At 42.4% G+C, this 22,215-nt stretch overlaps 1 protein-coding gene and 1 long non-coding RNA gene across 15 annotated transcripts in view; one reads left to right on the forward strand and one right to left on the reverse strand.

Annotated features, from left to right (window-relative positions):
• Positions 1–22,215, reverse strand: part of LOC101424339 (probable E3 ubiquitin-protein ligase MARCHF10) — an 84,111-nt gene that overhangs the window by 11,303 nt on the left and 50,593 nt on the right. For all 13 annotated transcript variants that reach the window (XM_071213575.1, XM_058292500.2, XM_058292501.2 and 10 more), the window contains 3 exons: positions 20,466–21,882; positions 6,622–6,788; positions 4,203–4,312 (listed from right to left, as the gene is read on the reverse strand). In XM_071213575.1, coding sequence (XP_071069676.1) covers positions 4,203–4,312; positions 6,622–6,788; positions 20,466–21,882 — 1,694 coding nt within the window. The remainder of the gene's footprint in view (positions 1–4,202; positions 4,313–6,621; positions 6,789–20,465; positions 21,883–22,215) is intronic.
• Positions 1,404–6,991, forward strand: LOC131277461 (uncharacterized). 2 transcript variants are annotated; one of them, XR_009184631.2, is made up of 3 exons: positions 1,404–1,574; positions 2,118–2,248; positions 6,644–6,991. It is a non-coding gene; the product is annotated as an uncharacterized lncRNA (long non-coding RNA). The 2 variants fall into 2 exon arrangements; XR_009184632.2 differs by having other exon boundaries at positions 6,785–6,991.

A 22,215-nucleotide genomic window follows, 5' to 3' on the forward strand; every position in this document is an offset into this window, starting at 1 on the left:
TCCCCGCGGCTAGGCTAGGGAGCCCCAGGAAGGGCCAGATGGCGCTCAGGAGGCCACCCCGCCCCAGGGCAACGCTCTCCGCAGAGGGCATGGCCCTTGGGAAAGGTCAGACTTGTAACCCTGTTTTCCCAGGATAAACGAAGCTCGGACTTGACACAGTGACCACTTCAGGGTCTCATTTTCCTTCCTTCGCAACAGCGCAGGGAGCTGCAGGGGCTGTTGTCCCCATTCCCCTAGATCAGGGGTAGCTCAGATGTTGGTGCAGCTCACACCTCTCCCTTGCCAAAAGAGCTGCCAGGAAAAGTGCCCAAGTTAGCATCAACCAGCTCTTCCTTCTGAGTCGGCGCCCCATGGGGGTCCCCAAGGTCCCTGCTCAAGGCCCTTCTACTGTCCTCCAGACCTGCGTTTAAAGGCTCAAGTCAGCTGTCCTTAGCAGTCCTATTTTTAGTCTGTGGCCGTGTTTTCTTTGCTCTTCTTACCTTGGTCTAGAGTGGAGAGAGAGGAAGTTGTTGGTTTTCATTTTTTCTGTTTTAATCGCCTCCTCCCGCCTTTCCATGAACGGGTGTCTGCCCTCTCGTTTCAGACAAGCCTCCTTCTCTGGGAAGCCTTCGGGGTTGCAGCTCAGCTCCTGCAGACAAGCCGAGCCTCGCCCCTCAGTCTTCCTGGGCCGCTGCTCCCTCAGCGAGCTGCTGCTGGTTTCCTCTCCAGCTCTCTCCGCCCGTCGGCCTTTCGGCTCATAGGCACTCTGATGCATACTGGCAAATCAATCAGCTAGAAAATGGCTTGGAACTATCAGGTTTGTCAAAGCATGCAGGGAAATCGTTTACTTTTTATGACTCAATAAGGCCCGGGGGCATGCAGATGGGAAAATATCCACTAATGGTTTCTGCAGATAATTTGAAAAGTCACTTCTAGCAGATTGTGTCTCTTCTCCGGTCTGTGGGAGGGAGCCTGTCACATGGCGCCATAAATCTCCGGGGCTGAGCTCTTTTCTGTGCGCCCTTTGCGTGTGCCGCGTGCGCTGCAAAGCCTGGGATGCTGCACAAAGGCGCTCGGGTGGACCAATCCGAGCGGGCGTTTGACAGCCAACTCAGAGTCATCGTCCTTTATACTCCCAAGCTACAAGTGGGAGGAATTTGTTATCTGAAAGAGTTCTGCAGTATTTATTTGGCGAGGGCAAAAGGAACTAGATATCAGAGTGTTATTTATTGGAGCTCAGACTGACCTGCTCCTCCCCTGACCCCGCCGTACGGCACTTGGGCTCCCACCACGGTTCCCTTCGTGCACCAGACCCAGGGCAAGGGGGTGGAGGGCGGGGGCGGTGAGGCTGGAGAGGGAGAAGGCCCGGGAGCATCGGGGGCGGGCTCCGGAGGGCTCTGCCTGCCTGCGGCTGTTTTTCTTTCTTTCCTCCTGCACCCCCTCCCCCCACCGCCCGTTGTTTGGTTACTATCCATTTCCACCCGGAGATGTGCTACCCACTGAAGTTCCCGATAGGATCCCTCAGAAGAAGTCGAAAGCTTGACTGGACACTTTAACAAGTCTTCAAGGCTTCGAGAGCTCTCCCAGGTCTGAAGGTGAGTAGGTGACTGCGCATGTCCCAGGACACCTGCTGTTGGCTGTGATGGAGCATGGTCAGGCCAGGGGCCCGCGGAGACCCTCCTCTGCCACAGGAGCAGGGATGCGAGGGGCATGCCCCCACCACGTAGTGGGCCTGGCCCCCAGAGGGCTTACTCGGACAGCCAGGGGCCATCAAGGCGATGACTTTGGGCAAAGAGTCTTCACTATACAGGACCAAAGGGACTCCATTTATAAACGAGGGGTTGGGGAGGCGGGGAGCTCCCTAATCTGTCTGCTTCCCTGAGACATTATAAGGTGAGCTAACAATACGAATGCAAGTGGTATTTCACAGAACAAATCACCCTGTAAGGGGCAGGAATTAAAGATGGAATTTGGGTGAACCTGCTGGGTGTACAGTCTGCGAGGACAAGGAGCGTGTCTGCCTTGTTAGCTCCTGTGTGCCTCACACCTCACCCCTGACATCTTTATGTTAAACAAATCACCTCACTCTTGAGCTAATCTACTATACTCATCTAAGTCACACTTTCCTTGTGTCTCAGGTTTAACAATTAAATTCACAACCGGCCATCAGAAGAATCAGAACTTCAGCGAAAGTATGCGCCCTCAGCTGCTTTCCATCAGTAGATACATAGTGCACACTGGCCCTTGTGACCGCTGTTGTCACACCAGGGTGAGTCTGTCCGTTCCAGCTTCCACTTGTGGTGATAGTGAAGGGCATTTTCAAAAGGCTTTGATGGTTTGTCAAGTTCACATCCAAACGCATTGGAAATCTTTTCTGCTTCCACACAGAATAATTACTGTGGTGGGTAGTTTCTATTTTTCCCCTCCAGATCCACTTTCTACCCCTGCTCTGTGCCCTAGAGGTTGACTTCAACAGACTGCCTTCTGTAGGCAACCTGCTCTCCGCCGTCCAGCTGGGTTTGGCTAACGGGAGGCATTGGCAGGAGGTCAAGGGGTGGGAGGAGAGGTGTGGCCGTGACTGCCCTTCTCTCTTGAAGGCCACAGGCTGTTGGGTGTCCCTCTCCTACAGCTACAGCTTCCTCCCCTTGTCCCTTCAGGCCTACGGAGAGGTGATCACATTGCTAGTGCCAGGGTACTCCACCACTCCTTTTTTTTTTTCTTTTACCACTCCTTGTTCCTTTCTTTTACTGCCCATATTTTTGCCCTTCATTCAGCTTTCATCAATCACACCTTTTGAGCATACCATGACTGACAGAATTACTTTCACAGTTCTTTCTAGAATATGCTTGTGGCTGGTGTGGTATTAGGTCCATTGTATCAAGCCTGTTGATGTTGTTGATTGAGCTGTTCAAATCTCCTTTATTATGATCATTTTGGCGGGCTCCTTTGTCTAGCAGCCTTAGAGTTTTAAAAAAGCAAACCGTGGAATTGCCCAGAATCACATGCACCATTTTGACTCAGCTGTGCTTTTGGCAAAAGGAGGCCTGGATACAAATTCATGATCTGAAAACTGAAGTGAAGTGACTCCCCTGAAGGGTGACATTTTGGTTGTTAAATGATTGTATAGTTTTAAAATGATGTGCTTTACAGCCAGGATTATTAATCATTTCTTCTGATCGTCTTATAAGGGAGGTCAGTCTTAAATCACCATGGTAATGATGGGCTATTTTCATTTGATAAATATTTATCGATTGCTTATTATGTGCTAGGCATCTTCTAGATCAGCACCATTCAATAGAATTGAAATGTGAGCCATAAATGTGAACTGCATATATAATTTGAAAATTCCTAGTAGCCACATTAAAAAAGTAAAAAACTGGTGAAATTAATATATTTTAGTTAACTCAATAAACCCAAATATTATAATTTTAACACATAATTAATGTAAAATTATTAACGTGATATTTACTTCTTATTTTGGACTAATTCTTCAATATTGTATATATTTAACACAAAATTATTAATGATATATATATATTTTTGACTGAGTCTTAGAAATTCAGTGTGTCTTTAACACTTATAACACGTTTCAATTAGAACTAGCGTATGGCTTCTGTATTGGGCAGTGCAGTTTTATATGAGAGATTAGTTGCCTCAGAATTGGGTGATTAACCACTGGCATAAATCACCTGACCACCTAAGGTTAATGAATGCTATCACAATACTAGTATTGCAATCCAAATGCCCCAGGAGACTTAATTCACTATGTGTTAAAAGCACACAGTAGGCACCTATACATGCTTATTAACCTTGGGTAAAGCAGTTTCTTACATCCCCAGAGTTACTTAATATTCAAATTGAGAACCATTTCCTGTAAGAACCTGATTAGTTGTTTTGTTCCTGTTGCTATGAAATTTAAATTATTTCAGCAAAGTTTGGCATAGAATTTGCCAGACTTTTCACTACTTCTGTGTGTCCAGTTGGCCACTGAAGCGTCCTATTTTTATCCCTGACAGCAGGGTGAACTCAACCCATGATGACCAGGACTTTTTTCCTATTTAGTGACAGACCTTCTCAGAGAAGTGAGCTAAATGGACATTCTTAGCCTCACACCACACACAGGCCTTCTACATTCTTTCATTTGGGAAAAGTGAGTTTGCCCTACCTCGCCTGTCTAACTGACTACAGCCCGCAGAAACAGGGTGGGTGAGAGGGTTTCTTACCCGGGACTGCTGATGCTTCTGGTAGAACTCGTTCAAGTTCAAGTCATCCAGATCGACCATCAGGCCTTGCTTACACATTTCACAGGTTTTCACGGCACCTAGATCTGCTCCTTAAATTAGATAGAGAATTATTTGGTACATATAATGCCAGGTCTGTTTGTGTTGGCACTTTGACAGGTGATATTTTGAGAGCAAACTTGTATGTGTTATGAATTCTGAGCTTCAGTGAACTTCATCTAAAAGCCAGTCATCTTCTGTAGAAAGTGACCTTGAGTCTGAGATCTGAAAATTTTCCTTTGTAATCATTCTCATTACTATGCAAGCTTCATATAAGTGAAATTTCCATGACTTTTAAATAACAGGTCTTGCTTTCAATTCAAATATAAATAATGGTTCATAAAATTGGAATTTGCTATATGGAGGCTGAGTCTATAACACAGGTGTTTGCCAAAAGAGTGGGCCCATGGTTTGTTTGTTGTTGTTTTCCCTTGTAGACCTAATACAGGGCCAACTAAATGAATCAGTGAGGACCAAAAGAATGGAAGAAGCTATCCTCAATCTAAGGCCTAAAATTCTGCCTTTACTCCTGCCGAAGTGACATTCCCACCTGAGAAAAGGGAGGCAGCCAGGGGCCATGTGTGGGTACTAGTGACAGTAGCACAAGGCCAGGCCCTAAGCCTGGGCTCAGTCCAGGGAAGAGAAACAGGAGAAGGCTTCCTTCGCTGCTGGTGTTTGTTGTTGTTTTTCCAAAAATGCAATCAACATCAGCTATTTTTCCCCTTCTAACAACCCTATTTCCCAGTGCAAAAGTGGAAGATGAAGAAGAGTCACTGCATATCTAAGCAAACGTTCTGCCAAACATTTTAGTGTAGTTGCTACCTTTTGGCCGATGATGTACTGGTGTTTATTTTATGCATTAGAAAATAGAAGACTCATTATTTACCTGCATTTATTTGGTGACACTAGGGCTTGGGCAGTTTTATTCACCAGGTCTATTTTTCCTCACTAGTGATATACAGAAATAGTAAATATTAGAGACTTTCAAAGGACAAGGCTAAAAAGCAATCTCGCATCTGTATTTTGTTTGATTTTTTTTTAGCATCATTTTGTAATGCTTTAGGCTACTCAGTGTCCCCTGTGTCTTCCAGTCGAATCCTGCTGAACATACTAGCATTGGCATTTGCAAGCCTTTAGCAGCACTTTCATCACGTTTCATGAGTATATTCTCTGCGAGATGCTTAATTAGCCCACATTTCTAGTAAGGTAAAGCATTGTATGGCAGAGTCATTAGCAATCAAAATTTCACTTGTCCTCCAGAAGGACCACGTACTCTGCTTGCTGTGGCATTCTGCATTTAAAGATCTTGGGCAGTGAGCCTATATTTCTCACACTAGGGAGAAAAAGAGCCTCAGGGATGAGGCAGAGAATGTGTGACCCCACATGCTCCTTCCTCTGATTAAGTGGTGTGCTGTCCCTGGGGACAAGGCAAAGCTCTGGGTCTCCTGGGCTGCCCGGAACAGTGATCACCAAAGAGGAGAGGGTGGGAGAGGAAAGAAACAGGATCTGGCTATGGGGTAAAAGTTGTCAGAGAGGCGGGTCTGAAAGACACAGCAGCTATTTTTCTAATCGACTTGCTCTTTGCATTGACGCGTTGTGTTTTTTTTTTGTTAAAGTTGCTCTCATTCCTGTTTTAAAGAAACCTTCTGTTCTCTGCCAAGAAAACTACAGCAGACCTACTGATGTGGCTATATTTAGGTTATAACCTCCGCAGGGAGTTGAGAAGGGGCTTCATACCCCGTTATAAGATCTGTTAAAGAGAGAGCTGACAAAACCAGCACACGGAAATCTCTTTATCTAAAATAGTTTTCAAAAATTAGATCAGCTCTCTCTTCCTACCCTTCACTGCAAAAAAAAGGCCGCTTTGCTCAGTTTCTTAGGTACCGGCTCCCCACCCCCACCCCCCACCAAACTCGAAAGCAGCAGCCCTGTGTGCGTCCTGCGGGTGCTCAGGAGCGCCGGGCAGGCCTGCTGTGTGCTTGATGCTTGCTGAGGTGCAGCCACCGGCCCATTTCTACCAACCCTTCCTTCTGGGGGGCCGGCTTAGCCTCTCTGCTGAGGCCTCAAGCAGGGGTCGGGTTCAATAGCAGATGATTCCAGGACTCTTCTTTCAGATTAGGAAAAACCAAACTAAACTCACCGCCCCCCGCACCCCCCCCACCCCCCCCCCATAAAGTGAAGACAGCCTTTAGTCCTGCTGACAGCCTACCAAAGCTGTGCTCGAGCACACCGGACCAGGCCCTGTTTCCCCAAGTTACTGCCTGGCCCAGGACAGTGAGCTGTTGACAAGGCCCCGAGGCCCACACTGTGTCTCATATTAATTATATGTGGCTGCACGTTTGGTTCTTCCTTCCCCACCTACCTGATGTTATTTTCACTTTCAGCCACTTTTTCAGGCACTCTTGATGAACAAACTGCAGGCTTCCCACACAGCCACAAGGCTCCAGGAGGGGGTTGGTTGGGGAACCCCCGGCTATCTGACAGATGCGACACAAGTCTCCCTCCTCCTCCGAATCCTCCTCCAGGAGACTAAATGGAAAACAAGCCCTCGTGACCAGGAGTCCACACGTTTGCAGTTTCCACAAATACCAATTCCCAGGGCATTATCGGAGGAGAGATGGGGGAGCAACCCTGCGCCCTGCCCACCAGTGTTCTGGAAGTTCTCTGGCTGCGCCATCTGACCTGACGGTTCTTCCCGGAATGGTTACTGATTATAAGTGCAAGAATTCTTACAGCAGGTTCTTTTGCAGTTATTGATGTGTATAAGATTACTAGGAGAACCAGACATACTTTTACCATAAAGCAAGAGGTGTGGGAAAGGCTTCAGAGGAAAACTGGGGAAAAGAACCGTGAGAAGTTGGCAGTGTGGTGTTTTGATGAGTGCGTGGGATTTGAGGTCAGGGGCTTGGGTTTGAGGCCTGCTTCTGACACTTGCTGAGTTGTGCAACCTTGGACAAGTTACTTAAGCAACCCAGGCCTCTATTTCCCCATCTTTAAAATGAGGATCATGATGGTAATACTGTGCTGCCTACTTCCCAGGGTTGTAGGCAGACTGGATGCAGTGATGGTGGTACTAAGCCTGTTCTGCAAACTGTAAAGTGCAATCAGTATTTGGCACAGAGGCCACTCAGTAGATGCTGGTTTGGATAAATGATGAGGCAATGAACCTGGACATGAGCTCACCAATAACACCACACTTGCCAACAAATTATGTCAACATTCCTGAATGTAAGCTGCTGGAATCTGATGAAAACAGAATTAATGGAAATGCAGACAAATATATTTGTGTTTAATAAATGGCGAGTGAAATGCTGGCTGGTATGTTGGTAGGCTTTCAAGAAGCCTTTCACAAGGTTTTACACAAAGATGCATTTTTGTCCTTTAGAATACTCATGGGACTGGGGCTGTTTGGTCAAGGAAAGGAAACTGGCTAGAGACTAACATTAAAGGAGAGGAAGAAATGGACATTGCTCTGGATGTAGACTATATGCTCAATTTCTTTTTTTTTTTTTTTAATTATTTATTTATTTATTTTTTAAAATTACATTATGAAAAATATGATATGCTCAATTTCTTAAGAGGCCTTCTTGCCCAAGAAAGGGCACTCAATGAAAAGGAGTAGTGTCAGGGAGTTTTCCCTTCTGCACATTCGGAATACTTTTAAAATATTTTAAACACTGAGATTTCAATAAATTTCATTATATTTTCCTTGTTTTCATAAATAATCTGGAAGAGCAAGTATACAGTGGATTAAATGCCCCAGCTGATGACGATAAACTATAGGGAGATCTTGCAAATATAAGAAGGTAGGAAGAAAAGTGACAGAGAATTTTCACTTATGTAAGTATGAGGTAATGCATTTGGAAACAAATAAGCTAAAGCAGTGATTTCCAAATGTAAATAATCATCAGGATCACCTGGGGGAGCATTTCTCTCTCTCTCTCTCTTTCTCCACATATATATTTATTTATTAGAGAAGTTGTAGGTTTATAGAAAAGTCATGCAGAAAGTATAGAGTTTCCAAATTACTACCCACCCCCAGAGATTTCCCTATCGTTAACACTTTGCATTAGTGTGGTATCTTTGTTACAATTGATGAAACAATATTTTTATAATTATACTATTAACTGTAGTCCACAGTTTACATTAGGGGTCACTGTGTTGTACAGTTCTATGGTTTTTTGAAATTTTTATTCTGGTAACATATGCAATCTAAAATTTCCCATTTTAAACACTTTCAAATATACAGTTGAGTGGTGTTAATTACATTTGTAATGTTGTGCTACCACCACCACCATCCATTACCAACATTTTTCCATCACACCAAACAGGAATTTTATACAAATTAAGAATTAACACACATGGGGGCGCTCATAAAACAGATTCCTGATCTCTCCCTTAGAGATTCTGGTTCAAAACCAGGGGAGCAGGAATCTGAATATTAGGATAGCTGCCAAGTCTGAAGACCACTGGTTTAAACACCAGGATCAACAGCTCTGTGGTGAGTTTTTTATAGTTTATAAATACCTGGTTCCTAATTTAAAGTCCTCCATCCTCTCAAAGGTATTAATGGGAATCCATGGACTATTACTTTATTTTGAAAAAAAAAATTTTACAATTAAAAGTGAAGGAAGAGACAGGAAAGTATAGAAGAGAATTAAAAACAAGCATAAAGTCACCACCTCAAAATAACTGCTCTTTAACATTTTGGTATACTTCTATCATTATTTCTATGCATAAGCTATTTTCACAGAATTGAGGCTGCTCTCTAGGATTAGATCAAGACAGGGCTATGCACTACGATCTACTTCCCTCCCCTCCCCAAATTTCTTTAAAAAGACAAACAAAGATACTTTATGTATATTTTTAAACATTTATTTATTTATTTCTCCCCTCCTTGCCCCCCTGCCCCTTGTCTGCTCTCTGTGTCCACTCGCTGTGTTTTCTTCTGTGTCCACTTGTAGTCTCATCAGGCGGCACTGGGGATCTGCATCTCTTTTTTGTTGCGTCATTTTGCTGCATCAGCACTCGGTGTGCAGTGCCACTCCTGGGTAGACTGTGGTTTTGCAAGGGGCGGCTCTCCTTGAGCAGGGGCCACTCCTTGTGCAGGGGGCACCCTGACGCGGGCAACACCCCTGTGTGGCATGGCACTCCTTGTGTGCAGCAGCATCGCGCGTGCGCCAGCTCACTACATGGGCCAGGAGGCCCTGGGTTTGAACCCTGCACCCTCCATATGGTAGGCAGATGCTCTATCTGTTGAGCCACATTCACTTCCCAAAAGATACTTTAAATAGAGTAAATCCACAATAGTTCTGGGAAACAAGTAGGCCAGAACTTATGATGAATTTCTGGAAAATAGACACAGATCTGATCACACTGACAAAGAGAGAGGAAACCACAACCCAAGATGCTGTCCCATGAGCAAGATATTGAGAAGGGAAGAGCAGATCCACAGAGATTCCAAGCTTGGGGATACAAACACATGGAACAAGGGCAATTTTGAAGGTAATTTGCAGAGCTGCTTCAGAACTTTGGGGCCAACTGCTCCCCCTTCCCCTTCTGTTACACTAAGCAGCAGGCTGCAGAAGTACTTCTGTCCAGGTTAAAACTCCTGAACTGGGAGTGGATGTGGCTCAAGCAGTTGAGAGACTGTCTCCCACTTGGGAGGTCCTGGGTTTGGTTCCCAGTGTCTCCTAAAGAAAACAAGCAGGCAATGAGCAAAAATAAACAAGCAGAAAATGAGCAAAAGCAACCATGAGCAGACAATGAACAAACAAGAAAAAACAAAACAAACAAAGAGCAGACAACGAGTAAAACAATGAACAAAAACAAAAGAGCAAGCAATGAACAAACAGACAAGGGAGCAAAAAGCTCCTGAACTGCACACTAAAGAACGGAAACTTTCCATAAAGTCCAAAGTCAAAAACAAAATAAACCAATAAATAAAAACAGAGCCCATCTATGCAAAACCCCTCATTTAGAGGAGAGGATGACGGGAAACAAGGCACACAACTGGCAGGGCAACCATTTGGCTACCTATCTACAGGCATACCTCATTTTACTACACTTTGCCTTGCAGATATTGTATTTTTTGCACATTGAAGGTTTGTGGCAACTCTTTGTTGAGCAAGTCTATTGGCACCATTTTTCCAACAGCATGTGCTCATTTCATGTCTCCATGTCACATTTTCATAATTCTCACAATATCCCAACCTTTTTCATTATTATTATATCTGTTATGATGATCTGTGATCTTTGAGGTTACTACTGTAATTGTTTTGGGCATCATGAACCATGTACATAGAAGATGACAAACTTAATCGATAAATGTATGTGTTCTGATTGCTCCACCAACTGGCAGTTCCCTGTGTCTCTCCTTCTCTTGCCTCCTAATTCCCTGAGACACAACAATATTGAAATTAGCCCTATTAATCCTACAATGGCCTCTGAGTGTTCAAGGGAAAGGAGGAGTTGAATGTCCCTCACTTTAAGTATAAGCAAACTAGAAACGATTAAGCTCAGTGAGAAAGGAATGTCAAAAGCTGAGATAGGCTAATAGTTAGGCCTCTTGAACCAAACAGCCAAGTTGTGAATGCAAAGGAAACATTCTTGAAGGAATTAAAAGTGCTACTCCAGTGAATACATGGATGATAAGAAAGGGAAAAAGCCTTACTGCTAATTTGGAGAAAGTTTTAGTGGTCTGTATAGATCAAACCAGCCACTACACTCCCATAAACCAACACCTAAGGCCCTAACTCTCTTCAGTTCTATGAAGGCTGAGAGAGGTGAGAAAGCTGCAGAAAAGTTTGAAGCCAGCAAAGGTTGGCTCATGAGGTTTAAGGAAAGAAGCCATTTCCCTGACATAAAAGTGCAAGGGGAGGCTCCAAGTGCTGATGCAGAAGCGGCAAGTTATCCAGAAAATCTAGCTAAGATAATTGATGAAGATGGCTACACTGAACAAAAGATTTTCAATGTTGATGAAACAGCCTTTTATTGGAAGAAGATGTCATCTAGGACTTTCATAGCTAGAGAGAAGTCAATGCTCGGTTTCAAAACTTCAAAGCACAGGCTGACTCCTTGTTAGGGGCTAATGCAGCTGATGACTTTAGGTTGAAGCCAGTGATCACTTGCCATGCAAAAAATCCTAGGGTCCTTAAGAATTATGCTAAATCTACTCTGCCTGCACTCTATAATGGAACAACGCCTATATGACAACCCATCTGTTTACAACATGGTTTACTGAATATTTTAAGCTCACTGATGAGACCTACTACTCAGAAAAACAGATTCCGTTCAAAATATGAATACACATTGACAATGCACCTGGTCACCCAAGAGCTCTGATGGAGATGTACAATGTGATTCATGTTGTTTTCATGCCTGCTAACATAACATCCATTCTGCAGCCCATGGATCAAGGAGTAATTTTGATTACTATTTAAAAAATACATTTTGTAAGGCTATAGCTCCCATAGACAATTATTACTCTGATGGATCTGGGCAAAGTCATTTGAAAACATTCTAGAATGGATTTACAATTCTAGATGCCATTAAGAACATTCCTGATTCATGGGAGGAGGTTAAAATATCAACATTAGGGAAGCGGACGTGGCCCAGTGGTTAGGGTGTCTGTCTACCACATGGGAAGTCTGCGGTTCAAACCCCGGGCCTCCTTGACCTGTGTGGAGCTGGCCCATGTGCAGTGCTGATGCACGTAAGGAGTGCCGTGCCATGCTGGGGTGTCCCCCACATAGGGGAGCTCCATGCGCAAGGAGTGCACCCCGTAAGGAGAGCCGCCCAGCATGAAAAAAAGTGCAGCCTGCCTAAGAATGGCGCTGCCCACACGGAGAGCTGACACAACGAGATGACGCAACAGAAAGAAACACAGATTCCTGTGCAGCTGACAACAACAGAAGCAGACAAAGAAGAAGACACAGCCAATAGACAGAGAGAACAGACAACTGGGGTGGGGGGGGCAGGGCAGAGAAATAAATAAATAAATAAAATCTTAAAAAAATATATATCAACATTAACAGGAGTTTGGAAGAAGTTGATTCCAACTCTCATGGATGACTTTGAGGGATTCAAGACTTCAATGGGGCGGCGGACTTGGCCCAGTGGTTAAGGCGTCCATCTACCACATGGGAAGTCCGTGGTTCAAACCCCGGGCCTCCTTGACCCGTGTGGAATTGTCCTATGCGCAGTGCTGATGCGTGCAAGGAGTGCTCTGCCACACAGGGGTGTCTCCTGTGTAGGGGAGCCCCATGCGCAAAGAGTGCGCCCGATAAGGAGAGCCACCCAGCACGAAAGAGAGTGCAGCCTGCCCAGGAATGGTGCCGCACACACAGAGAACTGACGCAACAAAAAGAAACAAAGATTCCCGTGCTGCTGACAACAGAAGCGGACAAAGAAGAAGACCCAGCAAACAGACACAGAGAATAGACAACCGGGGTGGAGGGGTGGGGAAGGGGAGAGAAATAAATAAATAAATCTTAAAAAAAAAAAAAGACTTCAGTGGGAGGTAACCTACAGAATTGAGTGGGAGAGAGTATAAACTACAATGTAAACTATAATCCATGCTTAGTGGCAATGCTCCAAAATGTGTTAATCAATTGCAATGAATGTACCTCACTAATGAAAGAAGTTGTTATCGTCGGGAAAAGTAGGAGGTATGGAGAGTGGGACATATGGGAATCCCTTATTTTTTTTTTTTTTATGTAATCTAAGTATCTTTTAAAAATATATTTAAAAAAAACTTCACGGGAGGAAAGAAGAGCAGATGTGATATAAAGAGCAAGAGAACTAGAATTACAAGTACAGGCTGAAGATGTGACTGCATTGCTACAATATCATGATGAAACTTTAATGGATGAGGAGTTGCTTCTTATGGATGAGCAAAGAAAGTGGTTTCTTGAGATGGAATCTACTGGCGAAGATACTGTGGACACTGCTGAAATGACAACAAAGGATTTAGACTATTGCATAAATGTAGTTGATAAAGCAGCATCAGGGTTTGAGAGGATTGACTCCAATTTTGAAAGAAGTTCTACTGTGGGCAAAATACTATCAAATAGCATTCCATGCTACAGAGAAATCTTTTATGAAAGGAAGAGTTAATGAATGTGGCAAATTTTATTGTCTTAAATTTTAAAATATTTCCACATTCACACCAACCTTCAACAACCACCACCCTGATCAGTCAGCAGCAATCAACATCAAGGCAAGACCCTCCACCAACAAAAAGATTATGACTCGCTGAAGCCTCAGATGATGGTTAGCAAGAGATGGTTATGGGAACAGAACTGAAAGTCTAGAAAGAGACTTTAGTATGTATAGGATAATGCATGTCAAAGCAGGCATTTCAAATTAGTCAGGAAAAAGTAGAATGATGGTGGGACAACAGGCTAAACATTTTTAAAAAAACAAGATATTAGAACTCTATATCAAAACTATATTCACCAAATATATCCCACATGAATTTACGTACATTTACCATTTACTGTTTATTGTGTGCTGGGCACACTAAGACATACATAAATATTTATAACTCCATCTAATTTTCACTGCTCTTTGAGGAGTGTACATTATTATTACTGTTTTATGGGTAGAAAAACAGAAACTTACAGAAATAAAGGAATTTGCCCGGAGTCACAGAGTTGCTAGAACCAGAAATCAAATCTAGAACCTTCAGCCTCCAAAGCACATGTTTTTAATCACTATGATGTATATAATAAGATCTTAAAAATACTAGAAAAAAGTGACTAAGGACACCTGAGTGGGCATTGGATTTTATAAACATGGTATCCATTGCAAAAGCCAAAAAGGAAAATATTGCCAGGTTTGAATTTAATTTAAAGTTTTCTACTATGTCAAAAACATCATAAAAATAGGAAGGTAAATAAAATGTGAAAAGTGAAAAAGCATTTGCACAATATTTAATAAAGGGTTACTATTTTGTTATACATAAAATGTTATACATAGAATCCTTACAGTATATAAAAATAGTACTAACATCCCAATAGAAAAATGGACAAGGAATATGATCAAGCAATTACAAGTGAAAAAATAAAGATTAACCATAGTCATGGAAAAAGTTCAACATTGTTAATAAGCAAAAACAACAGCAATAACAGATAACCAGATTGAACTGACATGGTCATAATTTTTGTCCATTCATTTGACAAACGAATTGGCAAAGGAGTAGGGAAATAGGACTCTCATAAAATGATGGTGAGAAAGCAATGTGTAAAGCTTTCCTGAACAGCAATTTGAAAATATACATTAAAAACCTTACAAATGTACATTCTTTTTCTTCAGCGATTACACATTTAAGAAGTTATTCTAGGGAAGCCAATGTGGCTCAAGTGATGGGGCTTCCACCTATTATATGGGAGGACCTAGGTTCGATCCCTGGGGCCTCCTGGTGAAAAAGAAGAGAAAGCGTGCCTGTGCAGTGAGCCAGTGCCCGCACAGTAAGCCAGTGCCCACGCAAGTGAGTCATGCAATAAAATAAGGATGCAACAAAAGAGAGACAAAGGGGAGAGTCAAGGTGAAGCACAGCAGAAACTAGGAAATGAGGTAGTGCAGCTGACAGGGAAACTCTGTCCACATTAGAGGTCTCCAGAATCGAATCCCGGTGAATCCTAGAAGACAAAGATGAGAAGAGAAGACAAAAAGAGAAATAGATACAGAAGATTACACAGTGAATTGACACAGACAGCAAAAACAGTAAGGTGGAGGGGTAGGGGTAGGGGGGACATAAATCTTAAACAAAAAAAAAGTTATTCTTACTAATGGACATGCTTAAACAGGAGACTGATTAAATCAAAATAGGTCCACTAATTATTAAAAAATTAAGTAACACTGTAAGAAAAGAATCAAAAAGTATATGGAGAAAATGTTTTAAAAAGACAAAAACAGTCAAAACAAAAAAAAGGTATATGGTTTGGAAAGGAATAAGGTTATTATTCACAGTTGAAATGATTTTCTACATAGAAAACTCCCAGCTATTTACAGACAAAATATTAGAATTAGTAAGAGGGTTTAGCAAGAACACAAAGAAAACATATAGTCAATTGCATTTCTATACACCAGCAACAAAGTTAAAATTATAATTTACATTACTGTTTGCAATAGCACATAACAACAAAGTGCCTGGGGATAAATGAAGCAAAAATGTGCAAGACTTTTATGAAGAAAATAAAAACGACATTGAGGAGAGGATGTAGCTCAAATGGTTGAGTGCCTGCTTCCCATATACCTGGGTTTGATCCCCGGTACTTCCTAAAAATAAAAACAAAACGGAACGGATATGGCTCAAGCAGTTGGGCACCCACATCCCTCGTGGAAGGTCCCGGGTTGGTTTTTGGTGCCTCCTAAAGAAGATGAGCAGACGCTGTAACCAGCAAGAAGCCTCAACCACCAGAAGCTGCAACCAGCAGAAACCGCAACCAGCGGGGAGTGGAAGTGGCTCACGCCGTTAGGCTCTAGCCTCCCACATGGGAGGTCCCAGGTTTGGTTCTCAGTGCCTCCTAAAGATGATGAGCAGACAATGAGCAGACCGACAAGGGAGCCATCTCAGGGACAGAGGGGGAAATGAAAAAAAAAATTATGTAAAGAAATTTGACACTTAAAAGCAAAACAAAACAAAAAAACAAGCAAAAAAAAAAACCAACTTGGGGGAGCCAGTGGTTTGAGCACTGGTTTCCCAATACAAGGTCCTGGGTTCGATTCCTGACCCCGGTACCTCAAAAACGAAACAAACAAATAAACAAAGAACTACATTGAAAGGCATTAAAAAATATGTAAACAAATGAAGAGAGATATACCATGTTTATGGATGAAAGATTCACTATCTTAAAGATGTCATTTCTCCCCAAAATGATCTATAGATTCAATGCAATTCCATTAAAAATTCCAGCAAGCTGATTCTTAAATATATATTGTGAAGGACTCTTAAAGAAGAGCAAAGTGGGCAGGCAAGCTTTGTGCCATCAGTTATCAAGATTTATTACACTTAAAATGGTGTGGATTAGGAAAAGACAAAAAGAACAGTGGATTGGGATAGAGAGCTCTGAAACAGACTTGCACATGTACAGGCATGTTATGTACGACAGAGGTGGCCCTGCAGACCACCAGGGAAAGATCCTGGGACAACTGGGTATTCATAAAGGGAAAATAAATCTTACCTCACGTGGTGATCTGGAGCTTTGTACTCTGGAAAAACATGTTCTTAAACCATTCCTGTGGTTGTAAACCCATTTTAAATAGGATTTTGATAAGGTTACCTCAGCTCAGATGTGGCCCGATCCAATCAGGATGGGTCTTACTAAGCAAAATGAAATTCAGACAGATAGGAAGCAACGGGAAGCAAGAAGCCAAAAGTCAACAGAACCAGGACTAGAAAGGAAAGGCCACCATGTGCACTGCTATGTGACAGAGGAGCCAAGGACCGAGAATCACTGGCAGCCAGTCCCAGAATGCCAGTCTTTGGGAAAAAAGAAAGACTTTGATAATGCCTTGATTTGACTTTCTCTGAGCCTCAAAATTGTGAGCTAGCAAATTTCTGTTGTTTAAGCCAATGCATTGCATAGTATTTGCTTTAGCAAAGAGGAAACTCAAACACCTCACACCACATTTTAAAAATCACTTCACATTTACATCCAAACTCCATTTTACCTCAAGTCCAAAATGTGCAAAGTAAAACGGTAGTGATTTTAGAGAAAAATAGGAAAAATATCATAATGACGTCAAAGAATAATTTCTTAATCAAGACAAGATGCAGGGAAATGGATGTGGCTCAACTGATAGAGCATCTACCTACCATATAGGAGGTCCAGGGTTCGAACACAGGGCCTCCTGGCCTGTGTGGTGAGCTGGCCCATGTGCAGTGCTGCGGCGTACAAGGAGTGCCATGCCACGCAGGGGTGTCCCCATGTAGGGGAGCCTCATGTGCGAGGAGTGCGCCCAGCAAGGAGAGCTGCCCTGTGTGAAAAAAGCACAGCCTGCCCAGGAGTGGCGCTGCACACATGGAGAGCTGCCACAGCAAGGGGAAGGAACAAAAAGAGACAGATTCCCGGTGCCACTGACAAGAATGCAGTGGACACAGAGGAACACAGAGAGAATGGACACAAGAGAGCAAACAATGGGGGGGCAGGGGGAAGGGAAGGGAGAGAAATCTTTAAAAAAAAAAAAAGACAAGAGGCAAATCACAATCCAAAAGGAATAAGATCGATACATTTAACTACTATATTAGTCAGGGTTCTCCAGAGAAACAGTACTGATATGATATATATTTATGTATATATAAATATTAAGAGATTTATTATAAGAATTGGCTTCACACCACAATGGGGATTGGCAAGTCCAAATTCCATAGGGCAGGCTGCAATTTGGGAACTCCAATGAAGGTTTCACTGAATTCCCCAGGAGAAGCTGGCTGGCTGAAGTAGGTAGAAATTCTCTTTTCTGACTACTGAAATCATCAGTTCTTCCTTTAAGGCCTTCAGCTGATTGAATGAGACTTCTCTCATTGTGGAGGGCACTTTCTTTTGCTGATTGTAGATGTAATCAGCCAGAAATGCAATCAAATGACTAATGATTTAAATCCATGAAATACCCTCACAGTAACAATCAAGTCAGTGCTTGCTTGACTAAACAATTGGAACATAACCTAGCCAAGTGACACATGATATTAACCATCACAACTACCATAAAATTAAGAATTTTTGTTAAAAGGCTTCATAAAGAAAAAGTAAATACAAATTGAGAAAAGGTAATTCTAACATGTACCTGTCAAAAAGTTAGATTGGTAGCCAGAATATATAAAGGACTCCTAAAATAAATACTAAAAAGAAAAATATTCTAAAAGTAAAATAGACAAAAGACAACAGTAAGCATTTCACAGAAGAGAAAACACAAATGGTCATTTAACATCTAAAAGATGTGTAATCTCATTAGTAGTCATGAAAATGCAAATTAAAATCACAGTAAGACAATATTTTACTTCCACCAGACTGGCAAAAATTTGGAAAGTCTCGCGATCCAAGTATTGGCAAGGATGTACATTGTACGTTACAGGTGGGACAAGAAATTGGCATTAGTTAGTACAGTGGAATGTACTGTACTAAAAACAGTAAATAAATATGTCCCAGAGAATTTTTGCCCTATGTACTAGAAGAAATTTACAAGAATATTCATACAGCACTGTTGGCAGAAAACAGTAAACAACCCATCGACCAGAGAATGGCTAAATTGTGTATTCATACAAAAGAATACTTTGCAATGGTGAAAGCCAAATGAATTAAAAGCAAGGGGAAAAAGCAAGTCTTCACAGAAGAATAGAGGCGTGGTTCCATTTCTACAGAGTTCAAAAACACATAAAACTATGCAATACATTGCTTAGGGAAACATATGGTAAAGCAATAATAATTTTTAAAAAAATCCCCAAACACAACAAAACCAAAACTAAGGGAATGATAAGAGACTGCAGGAGTGCTCTCCTTGGGAGCTGGGCGTAGGGCATGGGAAGGTGGGATGGGGTGCGAGCGGGACCTGAGGGCGAAGATGAGGGGACCTGGTCGGTGACGGGCTCCAGCCTGTCAACAATGTTCTCATGAGCTGGAGGGTAGGCACAGCGTTAGCTGTTTAATTATTTAAAGCATATGCTAGATACTTACTTATATGTATAGTATATTTTATATTCAAGTAACTGAGCGAAAAGTTTAGGAGAATGTGACATTTAAAATATTAAAGCACATTATAAAACAGCATGAGCCAATGTCTGCTAAAAATACACTTATTTGTAAAGATAAAAGACTAGATACAAAGTTTTTGATAGTATTTTTCTCTGGAAGGTGAGGTTGCATGTGGTTTATGAGTTAAAACTCTATATTAAATATTTCCTAAAATGAACACTTCAAAGAATATGAAGAGCTAAAGTTTATCATGTACAGGAGAAAAAAAAGAATCTTACGCTAAGAAGTACACAAATACCAGCTGTTTAATGCATTACCATGCCTAGAGGTGGAGGCATTTTAAAAGGAATTTCCTTTTTACCCAAAGGCACCACTTTGGGACAGTGAAGTCCAGACTCCTGACAAGTGTGTCTGAGGTTGTGTTTGTGGGTTGATGAGGAGGGTGGGTGTGGGACCTCTGGTCCCTTCACCTTGGGGCTGCCCTGTGGTAGCTTGTTTAATATGGGGGCAAGAAAGGTGCTGCTAACTGCAAAGTTACCTCATGACTGGGAGTTGGATGAAAGATGAACGAGTAAGCAAGGCATTCTTATGTTCATTTTTCTACTTTTTATTTCTAATTCATTGCCATGGAATTTTCCCACTTACAAATGAATAGCAATATGATAATTAATGGGCCAAATGAGCCATACCAAACTACACAAAAAGAGCTCACCTTCAAAGAATTTCCAGATCAGCCAGGGAAGATCGGGGTAAATACCTATCATAAATGAAATGGTGGAATCCTGACATGGCACTTAATGATGGCTTTTAAAAGTATCACATTTCATAGCTGTGAAATATCCCCCAAATATCTCACAAGAAAGGAAAGATCAAAGAAAAGGGCAATTCAAAAAAAGATCTTGTTTCTCTCTCGTATGAGAAAGAGCACATAAAATGGAAGCAGTGGTTACCCCAGCACCACCCTTCAGAGAACTGAGGTAACTATGGTAACTGTTTGGGAAAGGCCTTTTAGTTTGGAAGGTTCAAATTCTAGAGCTGTTGGTGGATTTGCGTTCAGTCCCACTGGGGAGAGCTGTGAACTTCAAGTGCTGAGTAGTTCATTCTCTGGGGAGATAGCAACCTTTTCATAAAAAAAAAAAAAAAAAAAAAAAAAAATCTAGGTTCTTAATTGCTGGTGAGAAGAGCTAGCTGTATGCAACAGTCAGAAAACCTTTTATCTGGAAAACTTGCCTTTCTTAAAGTTAGGGTATTCAACGAAAAAACATTTTGGGAATAATGAAGAAATTGAGCTTTTCTTTATATATACATATATTTTCAGAAGAAACAAAATGGAGATAATTTTTCTCAAAAGAGCAATAATTAAAATGCCCAGAAAAAAGAAATATCAAGAAAGAGCCTATCTACGTTTTAAAATACCCACGATCCTCTAATGAAAGCAGTTTATTTCAGCTTTGGCAAAATGGAATTTAAAATATATGTATACATATATAAAGTCATGAAAATCCCTCACCTTTCTTGTAATTTCTTGAGTTTCTCAGGGTCTGTTCTTATCTTAGTGGCTGCCTTGTTGTCTCTGAAACCAGAGGCTGCCATTCTGTTTCCATTACCATTTTGATTTGGGAAATCAGACACTGCAAAGAAAGTAAAAGGCATATTTTCTTCTAGGGACCCAGACATGTGCAAGTGGCCTTGTAAGTTCATTCTTGATGGAGAGGAGCTGGAAGAATCCACAGAGGACAAGTCACCTTGAGGATTTAGTATGAGATCTTCTGGGTATAATGGAGCCCCCTGAGGCTGGCTTGTGAAGGTAATATCTTCTGCTTCCCTGACATCAAATTCATGTGTACCGTCTCCTGGAAAATAACTGGGATTTTCAGCACTGGTAAATGGATTCCTATTTCTAATGGGGGACAGTGGCCGACGAACATTAAACCTTGAGTTTCCCTCTGAGTCTGAACTGTGAACCAAAGAAGATGACACTGACAAGTCTGCTGGACTATCACCTCTCAGAGCAGAATGCACTAATGACCCGGGAGCATAATAAGGTGAATTCACTGATGGTCTTGGAGCTGTTGGTCTACCAGAAGGAAAGCAGTCAAGAGAATTTCTAGAACTGTTTAAATAGGCTTGCCAATCTCTTTCATAATGATGGGTCCCAGGCCTATCTGCCACAGTACAGTCAATAGATACACTCTCAGCATTGACACCATCCTTTTGTCTTGGTTCAGATTTGGTATCCCATGGATAAAGGGCCTTTTGCTCATTTTCATTGTCACCACCGCCATTCCCTCTAGCAGACGTCCCATCAATCAGCCCAGGGTCTTGGAACATCTTTTGCCCGACAGAAGGCTGCTCTGTTACTGGCTCTATTGCATTGCTTATTCTTAATGAGCCATGACTAAGCTCACTTCTTCTTGAGGAATTTGCTCTGCGATTTTCAGGATCTTCTTCAAAATTTTTATTTTTTGCCTGCGAGGTGGATGTCCCAAGAAATCGACTTCTTTTATGACTGGAAGGAGAACGGGGTGGGAACATATCAACCAACAGAAGTTCTTCCTCTAAGTGGATTTCCTCTTCAGTGTCATCATTTTCTCCTCCAGGATTTAATGATAAAATGGAATAAAAATCTTCGTCTCTGAATCTAAATGGTGCCCTTCTTGACCCTCCTTTAGGCGTGGAGGTGAGCGATGGCCCCGAGGACTCACTCAGCTCTTGAGGAACATTTGCTCCTTGGAAGGCCTGGGTTAGAGCTGAGTGTGGTTCGCTCTGGGAGAGAACACTCCGGTCTCCTTTGCTGGCCCTCTCAGGGGCGTTGTCAGCTGTTGTCTGTTGTAAGGAGGGCACTAAGTTTCTTCTCTCTCGAACCGGCCTCTTAAGCTTAGTGTCACTTGCCCACATTGGGCCTTCGAGTTGTTGAGCTACTGGATCTGCATTGAGAAAAGACAAATTTATCACTCTACTATAGGTGCCTGGATTGAAAGAGCTCTAACACCAAGGTGAGAGTCCCTTCCGGCAACAAACAAGCCCTGGGAGAGGAAGGCAGGTGTGGTCAAAATGGTGGCAGCGCAGGAGGAGGCAGAGCAGAGTGCTGCCTTTTACAGTTTCTGAATTCCCCTTTTTACACCTGTGGCCAGCAGGCTGGCTTTGGGGAAACCTGGCTGACCCTGAGGATCTAGATTCTTTCTGAAGCAACCTCGGGGACGGAGACTGGTCCAGCCGCAGGCCAGTCAGGGCTGATGATGGATAAACGCATGACTAAG

The sequence above is a fragment of the Dasypus novemcinctus genome, unplaced genomic scaffold (assembly GCF_030445035.2).
Source record: "Dasypus novemcinctus isolate mDasNov1 unplaced genomic scaffold, mDasNov1.1.hap2 H_5, whole genome shotgun sequence".
Taxonomy (NCBI): Eukaryota; Metazoa; Chordata; class Mammalia; order Cingulata; family Dasypodidae; genus Dasypus; species Dasypus novemcinctus.